At 38.9% G+C, this 23484-nt stretch overlaps 1 protein-coding gene across 2 annotated transcripts in view; it reads right to left on the bottom strand.

Annotated features, from left to right (window-relative positions):
• The window catches only part of IMMT (inner membrane mitochondrial protein), a 43870-nt gene extending 21541 nt beyond the window's left edge, over window positions 1–22329 (bottom strand). The window contains exons 1-5 of one of the 2 annotated variants that reach the window (XM_039331304.1): window positions 22173–22329; window positions 16178–16251; window positions 12784–12973; window positions 12202–12325; window positions 10134–10256 (exon numbers count right to left, since the gene is read on the bottom strand). In XM_039331304.1, coding sequence (XP_039187238.1) covers window positions 10134–10256; window positions 12202–12325; window positions 12784–12973; window positions 16178–16251; window positions 22173–22214 — 553 coding nt within the window. In that variant the 5' untranslated portion in view covers window positions 22215–22329. The remainder of the gene's footprint in view (window positions 1–10133; window positions 10257–12201; window positions 12326–12783; window positions 12974–16177; window positions 16252–22172) is intronic. The other variant, XM_039331305.1, reaches the window with a different exon arrangement.
• Window positions 22330–23484: the final 1155 nt, after the last annotated feature.

Raw genomic sequence — 23484 nt, 5'->3', positions numbered from 1 at the left:
GGTTTGTGGTCGTGCCTCGTCATCGGTGTGGCTTTGGGTTTGTTTTTTGCGTGGATGTGTGGTGGTGACCTCCTGTGTGGTTTTTGTGAGTGTGGGTCTGGTATCATTTTTTGTGTTGGGGAGTCGTTTGTCAATAAGGGCGGGTTTCCAAATGGCTGGTAGGCGGGAGGTATCATCTCGCTTGCAAGCCACCCAAAAGCAACTTACCCAAAGAGGAACAGACAGCACTACGTAACCTGAAAGAAGACACCAGCATAATAATCCTACCAGCAGACAAGGGCAACGCCACGGTGGTTATGAACACATCTGACTACCAAACCAAATTAACCAACCTACTCCAAGACTCCACATACAAACCCCTAAATACAGATCCCACCACCTACCTGGAAAAAACCACCAGATCCAAAATAAAAGCCTCCCCCATTAGCGAAGAGATCCAGCAAAGAATCATTCCCAGAGAGAAATCATCCAGATGCCCCAAACTCTATGGTCTCCCCAAGATACACAAAGAAGGAACCCCACTCAGACCTATAGTCAGCTCCATAGGCTCACCTCTACAAAACCTAGCCAAATTTCTCGCCAAACAATTACAGCCCTATGCAGAATCCATCACCTCACACGTAAAAAACTCATTCCAGTTTATAGAGATCATAAAGAAACAAAACTTACAGCCCAGCGACCTACTAGTGAGCTTCGATGTCATATCCCTCTTCACCCAAGTGCCTATCAAAGAAGCCTTGACAGCTATTCAAAACAAATATAACCCCCCCAAACACATCTTAGATCTGACCAACCACTGCCTATCCAACACATACTTCATCTATAATGGACAAAAATACAAACAAACAGAAGGAGCACCCATGGGATCACCCCTCTCACCTGTCATTGCCAACCTCTACATGGAACACTTTGAAACCCAAGCTCTAGAAAAATCGGATCACAAACCCAAACTCTGGCTCAGATACGTAGACGACACCTTCATAATCTGGCCACATGGGAAAGAAAAACTGGACAACTTCCTCACACACCTCAACAGCCTACACCCCAAAATACAGTTCACCATGGAAACAGAAGCTAACAACCAACTTCCCTTCCTGGATGTCTTAGTCTACAAGAAATCCAATGGCTCCCTAGGACACACCATCTACCAGAAGAAAACACACACAAACCGCTATCTGCACGCTCTCTCACACCACCACCCAGCACAGATCAACTCTGTAGCCAAAACACTCATCTCCAGAACAAAACGCTTAGCTGACGAACAACACCTAAAACCCGAACTACACACTCTCACCAATGTACTAACATCCAATGGATTCCATAGAAATAAGATTACAAACCTAATCCAAAAAGAAACCCCCACTAAAATCCAAGACAAAGAACAAGAAAACGGCAAAGCCATCCTCCCATACATAAAAGGCATCACAGACAGAATCAGTAAGATCCTCCATAAAACACAACATCAAAACAGCATTCTGCACAAACAGAAAAATATCCACCATCCTTAGAAACCCCAAAGATAAAATTGAATTAGAAAATCAAGGAGTATACGAAATCCCATGCACCACTTGTCCCACCACATACATCGGACAAACCAACAGAAGAATAAGTGCACGCATTGAAGAACATAAGAACTCAGTCAAAAAAGAGGAACCAACATCTTCCCTGGTCCAACACCTTAAAGCCACAGGACATGAAATTGACTTTAAAAATACCAGAACCATTGCAAAAAGTGAACATTTTAATAACAGAATAATCAGAGAAGCCATCGAGATAGAAAAACGCCCACACAGCATGAACAAGCGAGATGATACCTCCCGCCTACCAGCCATTTGGAAACCCGCCCTTATTGACAAACGACTCCCCAACACAAAAAATGATACCAGACCCACACTCACAAAAACCACACAGGAGGTCACCACCACACATCCACGCAAAAAACAAACCCAAAGCCACACCGATGACGAGGCACGACCACAAACCAGAAGCCAGACCACAGCTGCATCATTAGCCACTTTAAACCCCTCCAATCCATACATGAAGCAAACTGACACCCTCCATGAAGAGAAAGCACGACCACGAACGCGAAGCCAAAAAATAGCAAGGCAGCCCAAAATCTCAAACCCCTCTGCAACTCAGACTAACCTGAGCACAACCAAACAGAACACTCCCCCAGCCAATCAGAGCACAGCCAAGCCCCTAACCATTCAGAACACACCTCCACCCAATCAGAACAAGCCAAGCTCCCACCCAATCAGTTCATATCCCCACTGGCAGTTAAAAGGAAGAAACAGCTAAGACCACACATTGCTGCTCAAAGCACGAAGCTGAAAACACCAGCCTGAAGATGACGAATGGGACTTCGTCGAAATGTAAGAGTGTCGATTCCTGAGTACATACATATTTGGCAAATAAAAGACGATCACCAGGAAGTAAAAAACAATCAAGTTTTTAATAAATAACCGAGCTTTCGATGGCTGTACTACTGCCATCATCGTCAGGGTGTAAAAGCCAGAGAGTGGGGAAGTTCGCTTATAAGCACAGCTGCGCCCGCATCCGGCTCATGGACCTCGTGACGGGTCCTGGCCGACTGATCCTTGCATTACTCATAGTATCATATAGTGCATCTTTGGATTTTATGCTCCTATAGCTGATTCCTTTCTTGTTATTCATGACTCCTAAATCGGGGGGAGAGCATCCCGTACCACCTTGCACTGAGGTAACCTACATAGTACTAGATCGATCATCCAGCAGGGTCTCAGGTCCGACCACCTCTCTTCCCCGCATTCGTTGTACTACTTTCTGGGGACGCATAGTCATGTCTGTGTCTTCGCTTTCATTCCCTCCTGCAACCCTCAATGCACCACATGTCTGTGTATGGGGTTCGCGATGTTTCGCTGCGGTCAGCGTCCGTATCAGCTTGGCGTCCGAATGACATTTAACATCCCCCCCGAGTGTGTTTTGAGGGAGCTTCAAGTCTGATTGGCGCGTTTTCACTCCCCTGCATTCGTCGTGCCATCTTCCGGGAGCATGTGACCACACCCTCAATGGGGTGGCTGCAACCATTGTATGATCCGGGAGCATCGATGTTCGAACGAGTGCCCAAGCAGGTCATAACGGGGGCATCCTCAGGAGCGTGCGCGCCAATATGATCGTAAGAAGAGCAATCCTGCTTCGTGTCAAGGGGAATATACACCATATACATTTCTGAAGATTGGGCACGATGTTGAGGAGGGGTATCCGGAGTATCTAGGACACCTAGGGGTGGGCTACTATTGTCAATGAGTTCTTCGATTTGTGACGGGTACATGCGGAGATTATTAGCCAAGGGCGCTCTAGATGGTAAGGTTCCCCTCGCCCCATTATCCATCCCTTCAGATGAAGATTCGGGATCATTAACGCTAAGGGGTTTCCTCCGCACTAAGCGGGTACGTGTCTCCCATGTCCTCATAACCTGATGAGCTGGGCGTAATTCCACACACCGGTTGATAGACCTGTTGTCTGAGAACCAGGCCTCTTTAAGCAGTCTACCACTTTTAGAGGCATCACTGGCAATAACCTGCACACCGTCAAAATCGAATCCATGCCCAAGCTCCATCATATGGATGAGAATCTGAGAATAATGCTCCCCTCTTCTTATTGCCAGCTTATGTTTCTGTATTCTTGTCTTAACTCTTTTTGAGGTTTCTCCCACATAATTACTTGGGCAATCCATGCATTGGATCTTATAGATCACCCCAGATTTTTCAGTAACGGGGAGTGGATCTTTCAACCCCATAATACAGGAACGCAACGTTTGATCAGGTTTATGTGCCACCCTTATCCCATAGGGGGCCAATAGCCTGGCTGTAGCCTCAGAAACGTTGCTAGCATAAGGGAGGGTGATACGAATTGTCTGTGGAAGCAATACCCCAATAGGTGGATTTTGGGGAAGCCTGGATAGAGCATTATGGCGCCTAATAAACTTTGTAGGGTACCCATTACGTCTACAGGTGTGAAAAAGATGTTTCCTTTCTTCAGCTTTAGCCTTGGCCGTATTTCAGTGTGAGTCAGCTCTTTTAAAGAGCGTTCTAATACATCTGACTTTGTGGGCCACCGGATGATTGCTGTTGAAATGCAAAATCCTGTCGGTGTGCGTGGGCTTGCGGTAGACCCTGGTAATAAGGGTCCCATCCGGCTGGCGATGGACCAAAACGTCAAGAAACGCCAGCCTGCATTGATGTTCCTCCTCCTCCGTAAACTGCAAGTCCGTGCACACCGAGTTAAGTATGCCCACAAAGTCAGCCTTCCGACTCTTTTTGATGACAACAAAGGTGTCATCAACGTAGCGGGCCCAGAATTTGGGACAATACTGGGCCATCGCTACATGTTCTATCCGCTGGTATATATATGCTGGTGACATATATATATGTATGTTTTCTGCTACGATCACACATTGCTCCTCGAAGCACGAAGCTGAAAACACCAGCCTGAAGATGATGAATGGGACTTCGTCGAAACGTCGTGTGTTATATATATATTTGTTTTCTGAGGTTTTCACGGGTGTTTGTATGTAGGTCTTTGGTTATTCGGGTTTTCTCCCGCATCAAATTGGAAGTGTCTTGAAGACATTTCGACGAAGTCTCATTCGTCATCTTCAGGCTGGTGTTTTTGGCTTCATGCTTCTAGGAGCAATGTGTGATCGTAGCTGTTTCTTCCTTTTTACTGCCAGTGGGGGTATGAACTGATTGGATGAGAGCTTGGCTGTGTTCTGATTGGATGGAGGTGTGTTCTGATTAATTAGGAACTTGGCTGCGTTCTGATTGGATGGGGGGTTGGCTGTGCTCTGATTGGTTGGGGGAGTGCTCTCTTTGGGTGGGGGCTTTGTTGTGCTCAGGTTAGTCAGAATTGCACGGGGATGTGAGATGGTGAGCTGCATTGCTATTGTTTGGCTTCACGTTCGTGGTCGTGCCTCATCTTCATGGTGGGTGTCAGTTTGCTTCATGTATGATTGGAGGGGTTTAAAGTGGCTAATGATGCAGTTGTGGTCTGGTTTGTGGTCATGCCTCATCATCGGTGTGGGTTTGGGTTTCCTTTTTGCATGGACGTGTGGTGGTGACATCCTGTGTGGCTTTTGTGAGTGTGGGTCTGGTGTCATTCATTGTGTTAGGGAGTCGTTTGTCAATAAGGGCGGGTTTCCAAATGGCTGGTAGGAGGGAGGTATCATCTCGTTTGTTCATGCTGTGTGGGCGTTTTTCTATCTCGATGGCTTCTCTGATTATTCTGTTATTAAAGTGTTCAGTTTTGGCGATAGTTCTGGTCTTTTTAAAGTCAATTTCATGTCCTGTGATTTTAAGGTGTTGGACCAGGGAAGAAGTTGGTTCCTCTTTTTTGACTGAGTTCTTATGTTCTTCAATGCGTGCACTTATTCTTCTGTTGGTTTGTCCGATGTATGTGGTGGGACAAGCGGTGCGTGGGATTTCGTATACTCCTTGATTTTCTAATTCAATTTTGTCTTTGGGGTTTCTTAGGATGGTAGATATTTTTCTGTTTGTGCAGAATGCTGTCTTAATGTTGTGTTGTGGAGGATCTTACTGATTCTGTCTGTGGTGCCTTTTATGTAAAGGAGGAGGGCTTTGCCGTTTTCTTGTTCTCTGTCTTAGATTTTAGTGGGGGTTTCTTTTTGGATTAGTTTGGTAATCTTATTTCTTTGGAATCCATTGGATGTAAGTACATTAGTGAGAGTGTGTAGTTCGGATTCTAGGTGTTGTTCATCAGCTAAGCGTTTCTTAACATAATTTATTCTTAACATATATTATTCTTAACATAATATATACTATGTTTTGGGCAGCTTTGAAAATAGCAGTAAAGAGATAACCAAGTTTAAATTGTCATTCTAAAACTGTTATTTGCTAATTAATAGGAATTATTCACCTAATAGAAAGAAAGGCTATAAGTAGATAGCTACTAATTAGTATTGCAGCTCTCTGAGTTGAAATTCTGAAAAATTTTTTAGATAGATCTAGATCATGAGTTGGACATTGCAAAATAGCATGGCATTATATTGTTACATGAAATCTTTACAGGCACTCAACTTCTGCCATTTGTTTAGTGACTGCATGAAGTTATAATGGCACTGAAAAAGTGACTTACAATCAGTCCTTGCACTTACGACCACCATCCTAAGAAACCCCAAAGACAAAATTGAATTAGAAAATCAAGGAGTATACGAAATCCCATGTACTGCTTGTCCCACCACATACATCGGGCAAACCAACAGAAGAATAAGTGCACACATTGAAGAACATAAGAACTCAGTCAAAAAAGAGGAACCAACTTCTTCCCTGGTCCAACACCTTAAAATCACAGGACATGAAATTGACTTTAAAAAGACCAGAACCATTGCCAAAAGTGAACACTTTAATAACAGAATAATCAGAGAAGCCATCGAGAAAAAAAACGCCCACACAGCATGAACAAGCGAGATGATACCTCCCGCCTACCAGCCATTTGGAAACCCGCCCTTATTGACAAGCGAGTCCCTAACACAAAGAATGACACCAGACCCACACTCAGAAAAGCCACACAGGATGTCACCACCATACGTCCACGCAAAAAGCAAACCCAAACCCACACTGATGATGAGGCACGACCACAAACCAGACCACAACTGCATCATTAGCCACTTTAAACCCCTCCAATCCATACATGAAGCAAACTGACACCCACCATGAAGATGAGGCACGACCACGAACGTGAAGCCAAACAATAGCAATGCAGCTCACCATCTCACATTCCCGTGCAACTCAGACTAACCTGAGCACAAAGCCCCCACCCAAAGAGAACACTCCCCCATCCAATCAGAGCACAGCCAAGCTCTCATCCAATCAGTTCATACCCCCACTGTCAGTTAAAAGGAAGAAACAGCTACGATCACACATTGCTCCTAGAAGCACGAAGCCAAAAACACCAGCCTGAAGATGACGAATGAGACTTCGTCGAAACGTCGCCAAGACACTTCCAATTTGATGCGGGAGAAAACCCAAATAACCAAAGACATATATATATATATATATATATATATATATATATATATATATATATATTATATATATATATAAATGTGTGTGTGTCTGTGTGTGTGTGTGTGTTGTGTGTGTGCGTGTGTGTGTTGTTTGTGTGTGTCTGTGTGTGTGTGTGTTCTTTGGTTATTGGGAACTTATATACATAGTATATTATATTTATTATGGATATATATATATATATATATATATATATATATATATATATATATTCTAAGTCATGTTCATGTTAAATTCTTCAAAAGAAAAAATTAAAAAGGATGAGGCTAGCATTATCAAGAAAAGCAGTCTGTCAGAAATAACGAGGGGGAAAAACTTTATAAGAACAATATTTATAGTTTTTTTATTTTCTCAACTTTGTATTTTATTGCTTAAAGTTTCCCCCCAAAAAATCTATGATATTTTATTGAGAAAAATGTTTCAGTTTTTAAACTGAACAAAAATAAACCCAATAATGAGACCCCTCCCCAAAATGGCTGCTGACCAGTAGGAAGATTTTTTTCTCTCCCGCCTACAATCTGCTGTTTTTTGCTGCCAAAGCTGGTTCTTTGGCAGCGTTGCTCTCTGGATTTGAATCATGGCACTTAGAAATGACCCAAGATGACTTTTAGAGAGCTGTGGATCTAGCAGAAAGGGAATCTTGAAGATAGCAGTTCCCTATAGGGGTAGCCAGAAGTTTTTTATTCATCTTTTTTTCTGAGCAGACCATTCTTATCAGCAAGACTGGGTTTTAACTTCACTTTTTTTGAAGGCTTTGTTTTGCTTTGTTTTTTATCTTTAAAAGTTATCTAAGGCTGTTCGAAGGCCGATTTATTTCAATCCATGCTCAATTTTTTCTGTTCTTTTTGCTTTTTTCCTTTGAACTATTTGGCTATTTTCATTAAGTCCTGATTTTCTGTAAGGATTTTCTGTAAGGAAAATCACAGATTGTTCCTGGATAGTAAAACTGTTTTCACTTGATTTACATTTTCATTGGACATTCACTACAAGGATTTTATCAATTTGCAAAAAGTTTGGAGCTTATCTTTCTCAATCTTTCTTTTAATTTTGGATCGAAATATCCAGAAAATATCTTCCCTGCTCCTCTGTCTATTTCCTTATTCTGCTTTGAAGAACTTTATCTACTATATAGAGCAACAACTTATCAGATTATAAACAAAGGAATAATGTTGACACTCGGGAAAAAGACCATTTGATAATATGCAATTCCCATCTGAAAGTTTTTTTAAAAAGTTTGATGAATTGATAAAGGTTGAGGAAAACATTCAGACTCAAGTAAATGTAGGTACATTAAACCCACAAAGGAATGTGATTTGAAAGCAGTGGGTTCGTTGGGAAGAAATATGGATCCCACATTCAAAACTAACTGAATCAACTCCATACGCCTCCTTAAAGTTCAAGCCTGCATTCTTATACAACAGCAGAAAACCGAGTGGATAAGTGATAAATTGATCTTCCTTAAGTGGACTGAAAGAGATTGGGGAATGGATTTATCACATTTAACTGGGAAACAATTTCATCTGGACTTTTTGGGGACGATAGACTGGCTTTGGAGATTGGACTAATTATATTTAATCAGATAACTATTGATAAGAAATGGTATTAAGAAACAAATGCGGATATTTGCTCCAAGACAAACCAGTGTTAATTTTTGAGACAATTTGGGATCATTAAGAAGCCGTGCTAAATCTTTTATGAATTGATTACCAGACAGTTTGTTAACAGAGGCTTTTGAAATTTTAATGTTATCTTTTTTATATTATTATTGTTCCTCTTGTTAACTATCTTTTGATTAATAGGTCCTAGTATACAGATGGCAGATTATTAACCTGCAAATAGAATTAGTAGTTTAATATTTTAAAATTCTTTAGGCCTATTTTGCAAAGGGTGGGAAATAATATTGGTGTCATATATTAATCAGTATTCAACTGGTGTTTTGTATTTTAACTTATTTTGAATAGTATAAAGATAGTTTAAAAAACAATAAACCTAGTAATGTATCAAGAATATAAGATAATATATGCCCATGTTTTCATTAATAGGTCCTAAAATCAAATATTATTTGTAAAAATATGTAAAAATGCCAACAAAGGAATATAGCAGTGGTGGCGAACCTATGGCACGCGTGTCAGAGGTGGTACGCAGAGCCTTCTCTGTGGGCACGCGCATCGTCGCTCCAGCCCCATCTCCCCCCACAACTCCCTTACCAGCAGCCCTTGTGGAGGAGAGTTGCCCCCACGCAGAGCAGCGCAGCCAAGGACATGGCACTGGGCAGTAGGGTCACCTGCAGGTTTTGAGTGGAGGGCATGGCTGCCATGGTGCTACAGGGCCGCCTGAGCAATCTGCTGTGGTGGGCTGTAGAGGCAATAGGTGGCCCTGCAGGTGGGCAGGGATGGGGGGATGGAGCAGGGACAGAGCGTGCGGGGCAGGGGGTGGGGCAGAGGCATGCGGGACGGTTTTTAGGCATTCAGTGCCTAAAAGGTTCGCCATCACTGGAATATAGCAATAACAGAACTATAGAAATTAAGAGGGATGTTATTTTTTTGTTAACAAATAAAATATCTCTTTAATTGTTTCAGTCTCTAAAATAAACTTGATTTGAACTGAAGAGAGATGTTACCTTCATACCAAAATAAATAAGAGTTTTGTCACTTTCTATACAAAACTAATATTTTTATGACTTTTTGCTACATTGAAGTTGAATATATAAGTTAACTGTTTTGGTTACTAAAAGCAGCAATTAGGCAGATGACAATGTGGAATTTTAAGTTATACAGTCATAAAAATTAATAATCTTAAATCAACTGATATCTTAGATATGGGACAAAATTATTAATCTTCATGTCACTAAGTATCTCAAGAAAGTAAGCACAATCAGTAACAAAATATTAAAAGTGGTTATACAAAACTCTCAGAATAAATATTAAATAAATCATTTGTCAATCAATTGAGGAATTCTTGCTCAAAAAGGTGGCAAGAATCTTGACAGTTAACATCCATGTATAATGGAACTAGCTCTGCATTTCCATAATTATTTTTTTTTTCAGAATTTTTCAGATAAACAAAAGATACCTAAGTCAGGAGGTTTTTGCTGAACGTGACTTTTGTTGCATTCCTCCTCCTGCTGCATTCCTGGAGCTGGTACTGACAATGCTTCACCTGTTGCTGAGATTATGTGAGCAACTTCTGAGCCGGCTGTAAATATTGATGATACATAAACTTAAAGGGTTGGATGCTGAATGACTGAACTATCTTCTTAGGGATGTGATCCAACAGTTAATAGCCAGATCACTACTTTTACAAAGTACAATAGTACTGATTTTTATCTTAACTGTCTTTCTTTCTTTTTTTCTCTTTCTTTTTTTCCATCCATCCATCCATCTTTATTATTTTATAAATAATTCAAGGAAGTGAGCATACATAATATTCCTTCTTCCTCCTATTTTCTATACAACAAAAACCCTATGAGGTGGGTTGGGCTGAGATTAACCCTAACCTTAACCATTATACCAAACTGGCTCTCAAACTTAATTATTTTATATGGTTTGGGGTTGGGGTTTTTTCTTATTTTTCTAATTGCATTTCTTTAGTATTCTATGTCATGACTTGTAATCACAATGAATTAATTGAACGATTGACGCTGTAAACATGTACAGAAACTCCATTCGTACATTATTCCATGTCACTCTATTGCCACTACTCTCCTTCTTTGCTTCTAGCAGGACTTTGGAAGCTCTTACAAAGCCTTATTTGAGGCAGAGAAGAAGCTAACCTCTGTCACTGTGAAAAACTTGCAACAATTGTTGAAAATCCAAAAGCAGTCTTTTTTAAAATATTCCAATTGCAATTAAATAGCATCTAAACACAACAAAAGAAGTGCTTTAAAAACCAAGGTATGACATGTCATTCTTTTTCCATATGGAAATAACAAATAGGCAAAGCTTTACTTTGCGCCTAGAGTATTCAAAAGTAATAACCAGATAGGTATACTATAGACAGTACATTTTTTCCAGCGGCAATTAAATTTTATAGAGCTAAAGTAATCTAATTTTTACTCCATGGTGTGCAATTCTGTATTTAAAAATAAATGTTGTCCCATGCTTTTCAATTCATTTCTAATGTTTTATTTTAAATTAAACCAGAAATTCTTCTAATAACTGTTTTGTATGTGAGGCCACTACCTGAGATACTGACTGCAATTAAATTTTGGAAGCAAATCTCCACTTGTTCTTGGAGAAAAATTCAATTCCTCTTGTAAAAAGCCATAGGAAATTATCTTTCCTGTTATAGCCTACCAACCTAATTACTAATGATCTTGATTTACAAACTGGCAAATCTAATGTTACAAATTATAACTTAAAGAATTTTATCTCAATCCTTTTGCTATTCCTAATTATTTTAAGAAGCTTTCTCTGTCATGCCAAAAAGTATTCAGATTAGCAAGACTTAATGCCCTGCTAACAAATATGCAGGAAGCCAGTTTAAAAATATTTCCCAATGAGATAATAACTGCATTTGCTCAGAAATAGTTAAATCAGTAATTTCTACTATCCCTTATTTCAATACTGGATTCTAATATACTCTCTTTCTTGCTAAGTTTAAGGATTACTCTCGGTGCCACTGATATTTCTAAATCTTTTTTTATTGAAGCTGCTGTTAAGAATCCAAAAAGATTTTTGGGAATCCAAAAAGATACCCAAAGCTATTTACTTTCTTACTGCTGCTGTTTGTATACACATATAAAAATACTTTATCTTATTTAATTTAACCTATTCAATCTATTACATAATTTTCCTTCTCTTAATTTATTTAATTAGTTTCAACTATATCTAGGTATTTTCCTTTTAATTTGTTCTTTGACCATAAATATGTAAAGAAATAATTTTCTGAAGATTCATGGTTCTTATATTTGTTATATGCTTTTAACCTTTTAATAATTTTATACATAAAATATTTTTAAAGCATATTTCAACAACAGAAGTTATCAGCAAGCACTGAATATAAAAGGATATGCAGGTATTAATACTCTCAAAAGAAAAATAGATTAGAGCTAATTTAAAATAACAGCTAGTTTCAAACATTACATCCTTCATAAATAAGATACTGCTGCCTAGTAGGATTTTAGGGAGATAGTTTTTACCTTCTTTTTCTTCAATAGCAGTTGAAGTAGTATCTATTTTGCTCTTTGGAGATCTCACAACTGGTTGTTTAGATTCTTTCTTTACTTCTGCTACAGAAGAGATATTTAGTGGAGCTGACTGTATCTGGGGGGGGAAATATTTAGTTCCTTTAGTTAGTAGATTTTCTTGTTACAATTTTAATCTTTTTATTTGTGCTTTGCCATCTGGAGTTTAAAAAAACTCCATTCTGACATGAAAGAAAAAGAAAATTCCTCTTGCTTTCCCAGTACCTAGTAATATGACCTACCTTCATCATGAATTTCATCTTAGCTATGAAATAAAGTTTACGAAGAAAGAATTTCATTTTCAAGGACAAAAACTGAACCCTAAAGTTTAGACAAGCTAAAAGCTAACAAACTAAGAATAGTATCAGAAGCCAGCAAAACCTTCAACCAGAGTTTCATTAAAGGGATTCTCAAAATCTAATAAAATTTTTGAGATTATACATTCTAGAAAAGGAATGGTATCCTGAAGAACGTTTTGAATTACATATTTATAATATGTTCCAAATCCCAAGTGCAATTTTAAAAAACAAAACTTACTGGTTTCTTTGGTATTGAAATATTATCAGGAAGAGGACCCAAAACTATTTCAAATAAGTCGCTGGAATAAGGAATTGTCTTCTCTATATTTTCTCGGAAGCGTGGATCATAATTTGCATATAAAATAGTTCCACCTATCCCTCCGCCAACAAACAAAACACTGGCACCAATTATTTTCCCTGCAGATACACTGTTAAAACAAGAAAAAAAAATCTTTTAGATGTGTATTTAAAAACAGAAAGAAGAGTATCAGATATATGTTGCAAAGCCTAGTCTTCCTAGGTTAACAATCAAAAAGCCTTAAATATCTATAGGTAATTATCTGCATCATATATCTTTGAATGCAAATGAGAGAAATGTCAAACTCCTATAAACCACAACATAAACACTATTCCCAATAACATATAAAATATAACCCAATGTATTATAACTAAGGCTGGATTTGAAGATAAAAAAGTGCTTGGGAGCAAACAGAGACACTAACATATCATTTGTCAAAGCAGCTTCTTCTTCAGAACAGCACAACTGCTCTTTGCAACGTTAGTACAATTCAAAGTAAAGTGGGATTTTTCCCTTTCTCAACTTTATATACATAACAGGCAAGCCTTGAATAGAGTTTCCCCAAACATAATTTATGAGTACAACTAGTCCTCGATTTATGACTCGTCGGTTAGCAACCATTCGAAGTTATGACAGATTTCTCTCCCCCAAAAGTACTTAAAACCCAATTTCAAGGTTACAATGGCAGCATTATCCTGTGATCATGTGATTGCATTTTGGGTGCTTGACAACAAACTCCCCTTGATGGCTGTTTGCAGCGTTCTTTGGTTATATGACCACATTTTTCAATATTTTTGTCTGCTTTCCAATATTTATTTCTCGTTTACAGAAAAAAGTGCCCAATGGGTATATTGGATTCACTTAATGACCACAATATTTGCTTAACAACCACTGCAAAAAATGTCATAAACATGGGCCTGGTCACACAGTGGCCCACTTAATGACCACAATGACTTACGACTATAATTCTGGGCTCAATTATGATTGTTAATTGAGAACTACCTGTAGTCACAAGAAATGATTGGCTCTTTTATAAAAGCAGTAAGAAAATCAATGGGTACACCTAACGGAGCTTTTGTGTTTCACTGGTTCTTCTAAAGTAAGTTCTTGCAACTTTTCTATCAGAAGTTCCTTGCATTAAAGTATTCAAAGAGCATCAGTATGACACTAAATATAAATTGCCTTTTATAGAAACAAAGCAAATTTCATATTTCTGCACTGTAAATCACAATATTAGATGTGATTTGAAAAAATGTATTTTCAAAACTATTAATGTCTTTGAGATGTTTAAACAGCACCCACTTCCTTTAAGTGAAAATATTAAGTAAATGGAAAAATAAGAATATGGCAGAATAGCTGTTATTACAAAACATACTCATTAGTTTCTAATTTTATTTCTTCTAAATTAGATTTTACAAATTAACCTGAAGGTAAACAAATCTTTATGAAAATTCAGAGTATCAAGAACAGAGTTATACTATGTATTAAAATAAAGTACCCATTATCTTGCCATTGTAACTTTTATAATTGTGTTTTTATTCCTTTCATTCAATAAAGGAAGATACAAAAAATATGTATCCAATGCACTGCTCTTATCAAGAAAAATATCCTAGATCTCCCACCTAGCATAGCAATTGTATAGTATGCTTAGAGCAGACATGTCAAACACAAGGCCCGGGGGCCGGATGCAGCCCACAACATGGTTTCATGTGGCCCGCGAAGCCATCCTGGAAACAGTGAGGGAATAGCCCCCGCTGCCTTAGCTCCGGCCCAGGCTGCCCGGGAGCCAATGTACAATTTTGTGGTGGCCATCTATGCTGAAACGCATTCAGTCTTAGCTCCACAAGGCCGTCTGGAAACAGCAAGGGACCATCCCCTGCTGCGTTGGCTTTGCCCCCTGGGTGTGCACTGGGGAGGTGTCACCCTTTGTGAGGAATGAAGAAATGCATGATCGCCTGGAAGTGGCCAGCAAATGGCCCTCGCCTACTTCACATATCTGGCTTGATGGGCTCCGGGGGGAGGGGTTTCAGCAAGCAGTGGGGTGCTGTCCTCACAGTGCTGAGAGGCTGAGCCAGGCAGCGTGAATCCAAAATGAAGCATGCCGCCGCTCAGCCCCCAGCCTGCCCAATTTCAGCAGGCAGCAAAGTGCAAAGCTGGCGAGCTTTGCATTGCCTGGCTCAGCCTCTTGGCGCAATGAGGAGGGCGCCCCGCTGCCTGCTGAAACCTGGCAAGATGGGGGCTGGGTGGCATCATTCTTTTCAGATTCGCACTGCCTGGCTCAGCCTCTTGGCACTGTGAGGAGAGCGCCTCGCTCCTGCTGAAACCAGGCAGGCTGGAGGCTAGACAGCATTGCGCAGGTAACATTGACTCTCACGTTGCTCATGGCGTCCCCTCCCCCAGAGCCCACCAAGCCAGATATGTGAAGTAGGTGAGGGCCATTGCTGGCCACTTCCAGGCGATGGTGCATTTCTTCATTCCTCACGAAGGGTGACACCTCCCCAGCTGCATTTCTTGTCTGTTTTTCTCCCTCCCTCATCTCAAATATTTCCCACCACTCTGTTCTTAGGAAGGAAGGAAGGAAGGAAGGAAGGAAGGAAGGAAGGAAGGAAGGAGAGGGAGAGTGTGAGGAAAGTTCTGCCCTGCTGCCCTTTCACCATCCTCTTGCCCCCTTCTCTGGCCTATCCTGGGGGTTTCCCATCCTATTGCTAAGGAAGCTTTGGATACAAAGCCAGGTCTCCTCCCATGGAGATGGAATGGGCCTTCCTCTGACTTTGCCTTCATACCCATCATGAGCAACCTGGCTAAGAAGAGCAAGCATAGCAGCAGCAGCCTTGAGGAGGAGGTAAGTGCAGCTGGACACCCCCTTGGGGCAGTGGGGCTGTGCTTGGTGCCACGGATGTTTGAGGGCCGGGCTGGGCATTTGAGCTGCCCAGGGCTCCGGGAAGCCCACGGCACCATCCAGCCCCCCCTCGCATGGCCTGAGAGGAACAGTGAGGCTCTTCCAGTGGACTATGCCTTGCTGCTTGCCCTGGTCCCACCCCCTTGTGCCAGAGACCCTGAGATCTGTCCCACTCTTGCCCAGGCCCCCATAGGCACCCTTGACGCAAACAATGTAGAGCTGGCCTTGCCCACCCAGTAGGCCACACCCACTCCAGCCATGCCCACCCAGTAGGCTGCGTCCACCCTGGCCACATGTATCCGGCACCCCGAGGACAACCGCAATGTTGATGCGGCCCTCAATGAAATTGAGTTTGACACCCCTGGCTTAGAGGAAGGCTCCTTATATCATCTCTAGTGAGAATTAATTTTAAAAACCCTTTTATAATCTACATACCCAGGTTCTTTAGATGAAGCATATCCACGAGATAGACGTGAAGAACGGAGTGAACTTTTACTACAAAGACAATTCTAAAAAAAATACAATATGTTATGAATAATGACTTAATTCAAATTCATTTCATTTAACTCATATTTTACCAATCTTTAAAATTTTGTTTATTACAGCAGCGTTGCAAATAACTATCTATTTATTGGCTTCTGCCCACCTTTACTTTCTGTGAAGATTATGTATGATATTTTGGTAGCATAAAACCAACATTAATGAAGTTTTTTTCCTGTGACCTGGAAACATTCTGTTCTTGCTAGGACAGAACTTAATCTGATTAAGACATCATATCAAGAACTCTAATTTCCAACCCAGATTCAGAAATCTCTTTGGTTGTTATTAATTTATAATCTTTTTAATGTCTTGCTTACATTCAATTGAAGTACTATAACACAATATGCATTAGGCTAGCCTAATTTTCCCAAGCTTTAAATGGTTCAAAATAGAGCAACCAGGCTACTGTCAAGCATTATCATGTTTATAATATTATCATATTAAAACAATCAAACCAGTTCTCAATTTTCAACATCACTTTAAAGCAGGATAATATAATTTAAATAACTGGGATTATTTTTTTAATTTTCAAATTTAAGCACCTATCTTTTAAAAAATGAAAAAAGTTCGTTCTTTTGTGTTGCATAACAAAGCAAATTTATGTCAGAAAAAAAAGTTTTATCCTCTAGCCTGAATTAATGTTCAGTCAACATTATTTTTTATTTGTGAAAAAAAAATGCTAGAAAAGACTCTCACATGTATACATTGACAATGGCATTAGGAATCTGACTTTTTCAGATAAATGTGAATATTCATTTCTACAGTTCAAACACAAATCTACTGATATTGCTTACAATGCTTTTAAGGTGCAAACACAGAATATTCAATTAATGAATCTCTTTCTAATGCACTGCTTTTTCCAACATTTCTTCATTTCAGCACCAACAATGAATTGATTCCTAGTCACATTTTACTCGTAGCAATTAGAAAGAAAATATTCAAGTTTTAAGTTTGATCAAAAGATATTCTTTGATTGCTGCAGAAACTGCATCCGATTTAGAAAATATATTTCTCTTGTAATTCTGTTAAAGAAAAAAATTAAACTTTTTGTTAATTTTGTGTCAACACACCAAGTTTTTAATTCTTGATTTAACTTTTTATGAACTTAATTTTAGCATTGTGTACAAATAATCCTCAATTTACAATCATTTGTTTAATGACCGTTCGAGCTGACAATGACACTGAAAAAAGTGACTTATGACCATTGTTCACACTGACAACCGTTGCAACATCCCCATAGTCATGTGATCAAAATTTGGAAACTTGGCAATTGGCATGTATTTATGCCAGCTGCAGTGTCCTGGGGTCATGTGATCATCTTTTGTGACCTTGACAAGCAAAGTCAATGAGAAAGCCAATTTCACTTAATAACCATGTTACTAACTTAACATCTGCAGTGATTCACTTAATAACTTTGGCAATAAATGTTGTAAAATAGGGCAAAACTCACTTTTTGTGAGTTTTGGTCATAAGCTGAGAATTACCTGTACAATCAGATTTATCTCACTTAAAAGAAAAAAATGTATTGCTTAAGTAAGTTATTATTGTTAACTAATCAAATGTTGAATTGGTTTAAGTGACCCATAAATAAAAGGTTGGAGGTTTCAAGTTTTGAATAATATAATACAATATAATAGTATATAACAGGATAATATAACAATAATATAATCACTGATAAGTTTACAATTTCTGACTATTATTCTTGTTAGAAATTATTTTGATTGGATCCTTCACTATCCTAACAAAAACATCAAACATGTCTGCTGTATCAGAACTTTCATCTACTTGTAATGAAAAAGTTCATACTATTCTGCAAAGGATGTCTGAGAATTGTATTAATCTTTCCTGCATTCTTAGTCATAGCTTCATTTCTCATCTAATTGAATTGAATTGTTGGATAAAAACATTATGCCCAATTTGCTTATGTTCTTCCATAAAAGTAGAATGTAATAATGTTCAATGCAGAAAATAGTTAATCTGCATCACAAGTTATCAGACTGGAACTTCATATTACACTAACATACTTTTCACTGAAGAACACAGATAAAGTTTCCTTTTTAATTTTTTTAAGAACATGAGGGATATCTGCATACAGTACTAAGGAGCATCTCAGTTGTGATGGTTTCATGCCCTTATTAGATAGACTGTCATACAGATCTATCCAATGAGTGCATGAAACCATCACAACTGAGATGCTATTTGGTATGCAGATATCCAGAATATGTATATCAGTCCATAGATTTTTTTTTTCCTAAATAAATTGAAACTGGGAATAATATTTCTTAAGCTTCCTGAGAATTGTATATCAGCTTATAATGAATAATAAATTAAATTATTAAATATTAAATTTCAAAGAGTAGAGGGCTAAAAACAACAGTGGATAAGATTTAGAGGAAAAAAGGATATGACTACACTGACTATGGTTTTAAAACTGTTAACCTATTTTAACTATAGTTTTTTAAATTATTCTCTGCTTAAGAGATAGAAACCATGCTGCCAAATTTCAGCAGCAGTTAGATAAGATTTCAGATATTAAAAAAAGAAAACAGAAGCAACATATTTGCCTATCGTGTAAAGAATAATTCTTTTTATATTGGATTGAGGATATTGCCTTTTTATTATTACATTTCTGACCTTCAAGATTTTTTTTAAATTTGAAAGACATTTAAATTAGGTTAATGTAGAAGTATGATGTGTATCAGAAAGATCTATGCCAATTATGTGTGCAATCCATTTTAATTTTAGGTGAATTTTAAAATAATGGAATAACCCTATTCAAATCTACAAGCATTAAATAAAACTTGACATACAATACATGTGCTAAAATAAATATTATAGTTAGTATAATATAATTATAATTAGTAAGCATCATTATTTTAAAAAATAACTATAGTATAAATACATTTAGATGCAAACCAGGTCTTTTTTCAGTAATATCTAAAGTCTTTTATTTGACCATACTGCTGCTTACTTTTGAGGCGGAAGCTCAGATTCCACTTCAAAGAACTTTCTTCAATTACTAGAATCTGTAATTTTCTTCTAAAATATACTAAGTATTTAATATTTTTAACAAATTACTGCAAACCAACATTAACTGCAGCATCTGTAAAAAGCCATGATGATGTTAAATTGGCCACACATGCAATGATTATGTGATGACATATCACTTAGTTTGTATGATGCAAATTAGGCATGAAATTTTTCACCTACCCCTCATGAACTAAAACAGAGTTCCCCAACCTTTCTGGGTTGGCGGCCTGGAGGGAAAAGGAGCAGAGAAATGTTTGCATGCGTGCACGATGGAGGCACCAGCACATGTGCACATACGCAAGCGGACCACACACACCCGTAGTGTTGGTGCCTGCGCGTCCACCCAAGCGGGCCACTAGCACCCGCAAATGTGCTAACAATTGTGCACACGCGCTGCTAGCAGCTGCGTGACACGCGGCACGCTAGCACTCCCATACATGGGCAAACGGGGCCACTAGCGCAAACGGGGGTGCACACACATCTGCACGCACTCACCAGCCATTTCTGCAGCCCACTGGCCAATAGAAGTCAATTTAGCTTCTTCGTTTTCTATGCCTTCTCTATTTTATAATCCCATCAGTTCTTGCTTGCAGGCAAATGATATTTCTTGCAGATTTTGAAATGCACCATTGTTGCTACTTTGTCATGCCATTGCTTGTAGTCAGTCTGTGCGATCTTCTTGCAGCAGTTAACCAGGTGGTCTGCTGTTTCTTCAGCTTTTTTGCTGAGGTGGTCCTTGCTATCTGTTGCTATCTTCTCAAATCTGGCTTTGTATACATTTGTTAAGGCTTGATTTTGTGCATCCAAAATTAGCCCGTTTGTTTTTCTTCAACTTATTTGGTTTTAGCTGTTGCCAGGTCTTGTTATTATCTACTTTCACTGCTATTTTTTTATGCACTAGCCATGTAATGTTTTGTTTTCTCATGCCTCTTTTCTGTTCTTCATTGGTCCTTCCTGTAAGGCATTTGATCTCTCCAGTATTCAGTAAGCCTTCCGGGTATACTAGCTTCAGTAAATCTTCTTCACTGTCCATCATATATTCTTCCACTGCCCTTTTTTTCTTCTTCAACCATCTGATGGAATTCCAACATTCCAAGCCCACCCATTTTCCTTGGCAAGTAGAGTTTGTCAACATCATTGCATAGATGACTCATGATTCATTTTCATTTTTCTGGTCTTCCTATCTGGGACCTTTAGTTTTGCTTGAGTCCAGTCCACTATTCCAGAGGTGTGTCTAATAACTGAAATTGACCAGATGTTGATTGCCTTGATATTTACTCCACTGAGCCCATTGACTTTGAAGATCTTCTTCATTCTCTTGATGTATTCACTTCTAATCTTTTTTTATTTTAGTGTGCTTGATGCTGTCAACTTTAAGGACACTCATATATTTACAATGATTGTCTTTATTCAGACTCTTGATATTATTTTCACAGCACATCTTGATTCCATCAATTTTCACTATTTTTACCCATTTGATGATAAGCATGGCACATTAGTCCAGTCTAAATTCCACTGCAATATCTTAGCTATGTATATGGACAGCGTTGAGCAGAGATTCTATTTCAGATGGTATTTTTCCATACAGCTTCAAATCATCCATGTAAATAGCCTGGCAGATGTTTTGAGGTTTGGTAGCTATGGCTCAAGTTATTGGGTATTGTTGACAGAAGGATCAGTGCAATGACAAACAGTAATGGTGAAAAATTCCTCTCTTGATATTAACCTCTTCTATCAGCATTGGTCAGCAACTGTGTCTTCCACTGTGCCATCGATCTTTGCACAAAGCTTCTGATGTTTCTACTGACTCCCGTTATTTCTAAGCACTTGATTATCCAATTTGCCACTTTCTCACCATGGGGCTATTCTAATTTAGGGGGCTAAAGTATGTTGCATGTTTGCATCCTCCAAAGATACAATTGATTAGAATTCTAAGACATTTTAAATGAAAAAAGAATGAAAAATAGTAATACCATAAAGGCTTATTTTGCAACTAAACTTAACAGAATATCAGAACAAACTAAACTGACATACTGGATGTTGTTTTTAATACTAGAAGCAAGTTGTGGAATATGCTAAATCGAATTGTTACTTCAAAAGTATGTGTTGAATGCACCCAAATCACCTCTACCGGTTTCACAAGTCATCCAGATTACACATTCTTTCTCTTCCTAAAGAGCAATACAAGTAATTTTAATAAATAGCTTTTCAAACAGGGCCATGTCTTTCTATGTTGTCACAAAGTCTGTGCCCACAATTTGACTGGCATGGATGACTGAATGCTGTTTAGCTGCCTCTCACGACAAAACACAATACAGTACAGGAAGTCCTTGAAATACCAAGAGCTTCCAGGAGTTACAGGCCGAGCTTCGAATTAGAGGTGATCCAAGGAGCCTATCAACCCAGAAGCCCTTACCTATCACCTAGCAGACAACGAGAGTGATAATATCCGATTGGCACTTGACCTTGCCTTTTCGCAAGGCTCTCATCTTTCTTATTAAGCCTGTTACAGAACTACAGTTAACTGCAAGCCGAGGCAGTAAGAAATTCGGAGCCGCCTCCCCTTGAAAAAGTGCACCAGCCCGCATTGCCTGATGGGAAGCGTAGGCTTAATTTAAACGCACACACACTAGCCGCATCCCACCGTATTTCTCCGATCGCCCTTCTCCTGCACCGTGTAGGTAACTGAATAGTTCCCACATATTGCTCTTTCCTCACGGCTGAGTTTGAAGCCGAGCTGGAATCCTGAGGCCTCTTCCCTTTCTCCTGCCCATTTGTTACGAGAGGTAGGCGCCGTGACAAAAGGCTGCAACTGGGATCGGAGCAGGGCCGGAGGCACCAGCTCTCTCGTGTTGCTCACCTGAGCCGCTGTGGTCGCCACGCGCTGACAGACCCGCAACATGATGCCGAGGAAAGACCACCGAAGCGAAAAAAATGTGTCCAGAGCCACCGCCTGTCTGCCCCCGCACTGACAAGGGCCCAGGGCACGTTAACGAGGAGGGAGGAGCTTGTGTTTACCAATCAAAATGGACTAAACGGCGAATATGCTAATATCCTCCCTCTATCATACAGAGACTATCATGACTGTCAATTGGAGTATAGACGTCATCAGCCACGCGTACTAAGAAGCGCAGAATGAGTCGCTCTTGGGCCTTGGGCTCAAGGAACGGTTTTGGCGCCATATCTGCGATTTTTTTGCCTGGATGGTAGCCCTTAAAACTGAAGAAAGATTTTGTGTGTACTTTCAAATCAAAGAAAGAATTATATAAATAATTCCGTTTTAATTTTTCATATTTAAATTGTTCTAATGAAAATATGACTTGTCTATGTCAATAGCCTTGCAAAACCTGCTGTTGTAAAGGAGAGAAGCAAAAAATAAAATGTGTAACAATTTTGTATTGGAATAATATTTATTCTAAACATTAAAAGCCAGTACCACAGCATTTTCATGGAGGCTGTGAAAAGAATAAAAGAATTAAAATGGATTATTTTCGTGTTCAGGCTTAACATCATAAAATTAGATCAGTATAATGTCAACCTGTTAACGCTATTAAAAGATATAAAAAGTAAACCAATCCTCATGGTTCAGACAGGAACATAGTTTGTTCAATTATGTTGTCTGAATCCCATAAGATGCTATTGTTTTCCCCCTCTCCTGTTCATTTTATGTATATCTTAAAAAAAAAATCTGGTGGCACTGGGATAACAATCTTCCTCTAAACTCGTCATTTACTCATATTTCATATTTGTTGACATACTGCTGCTAGCACTTCAACTATCCTGCAATTTTTAATTCTTCATAGAAAGCAGGATATAAATTAAATAAATAGAGTATGTTTGTTATCTGACATTTGTTATTTTCCTGTTTGATTTATGTATGTTGTCTCTTGGACTTCTCTTTCCGGCATAGCTGATTCCTGAATATAAATGCTTCTGTCATTCAATAATCCCATTGTAAAGGTTTTCAATACAAACCTTTTATCTTTGTTCATTTACTTCTCTTTTGATTACTGTTGCTAATCCCACTTTAGCTGTAGATTTTCCTGTAATATTTAATATTTTAAAAAATACCTTTCATTTTTCTATTTGTTTTCTTCTAATGGGTGACATAATTGTGATATATTTTTAACCTATTCTTCCTAAATGGCTATGAGATTCTCAGTCATTCAGGT

This window comes from Crotalus tigris, unplaced genomic scaffold (assembly GCF_016545835.1).
Source record: "Crotalus tigris isolate CLP2741 ecotype Arizona unplaced genomic scaffold, ASM1654583v1 scf7180000024437.13266115, whole genome shotgun sequence".
Classification (NCBI taxonomy): Eukaryota; Metazoa; Chordata; class Lepidosauria; order Squamata; family Viperidae; genus Crotalus; species Crotalus tigris.
This window is presented reverse-complemented; position numbering and strand designations above follow the sequence as displayed.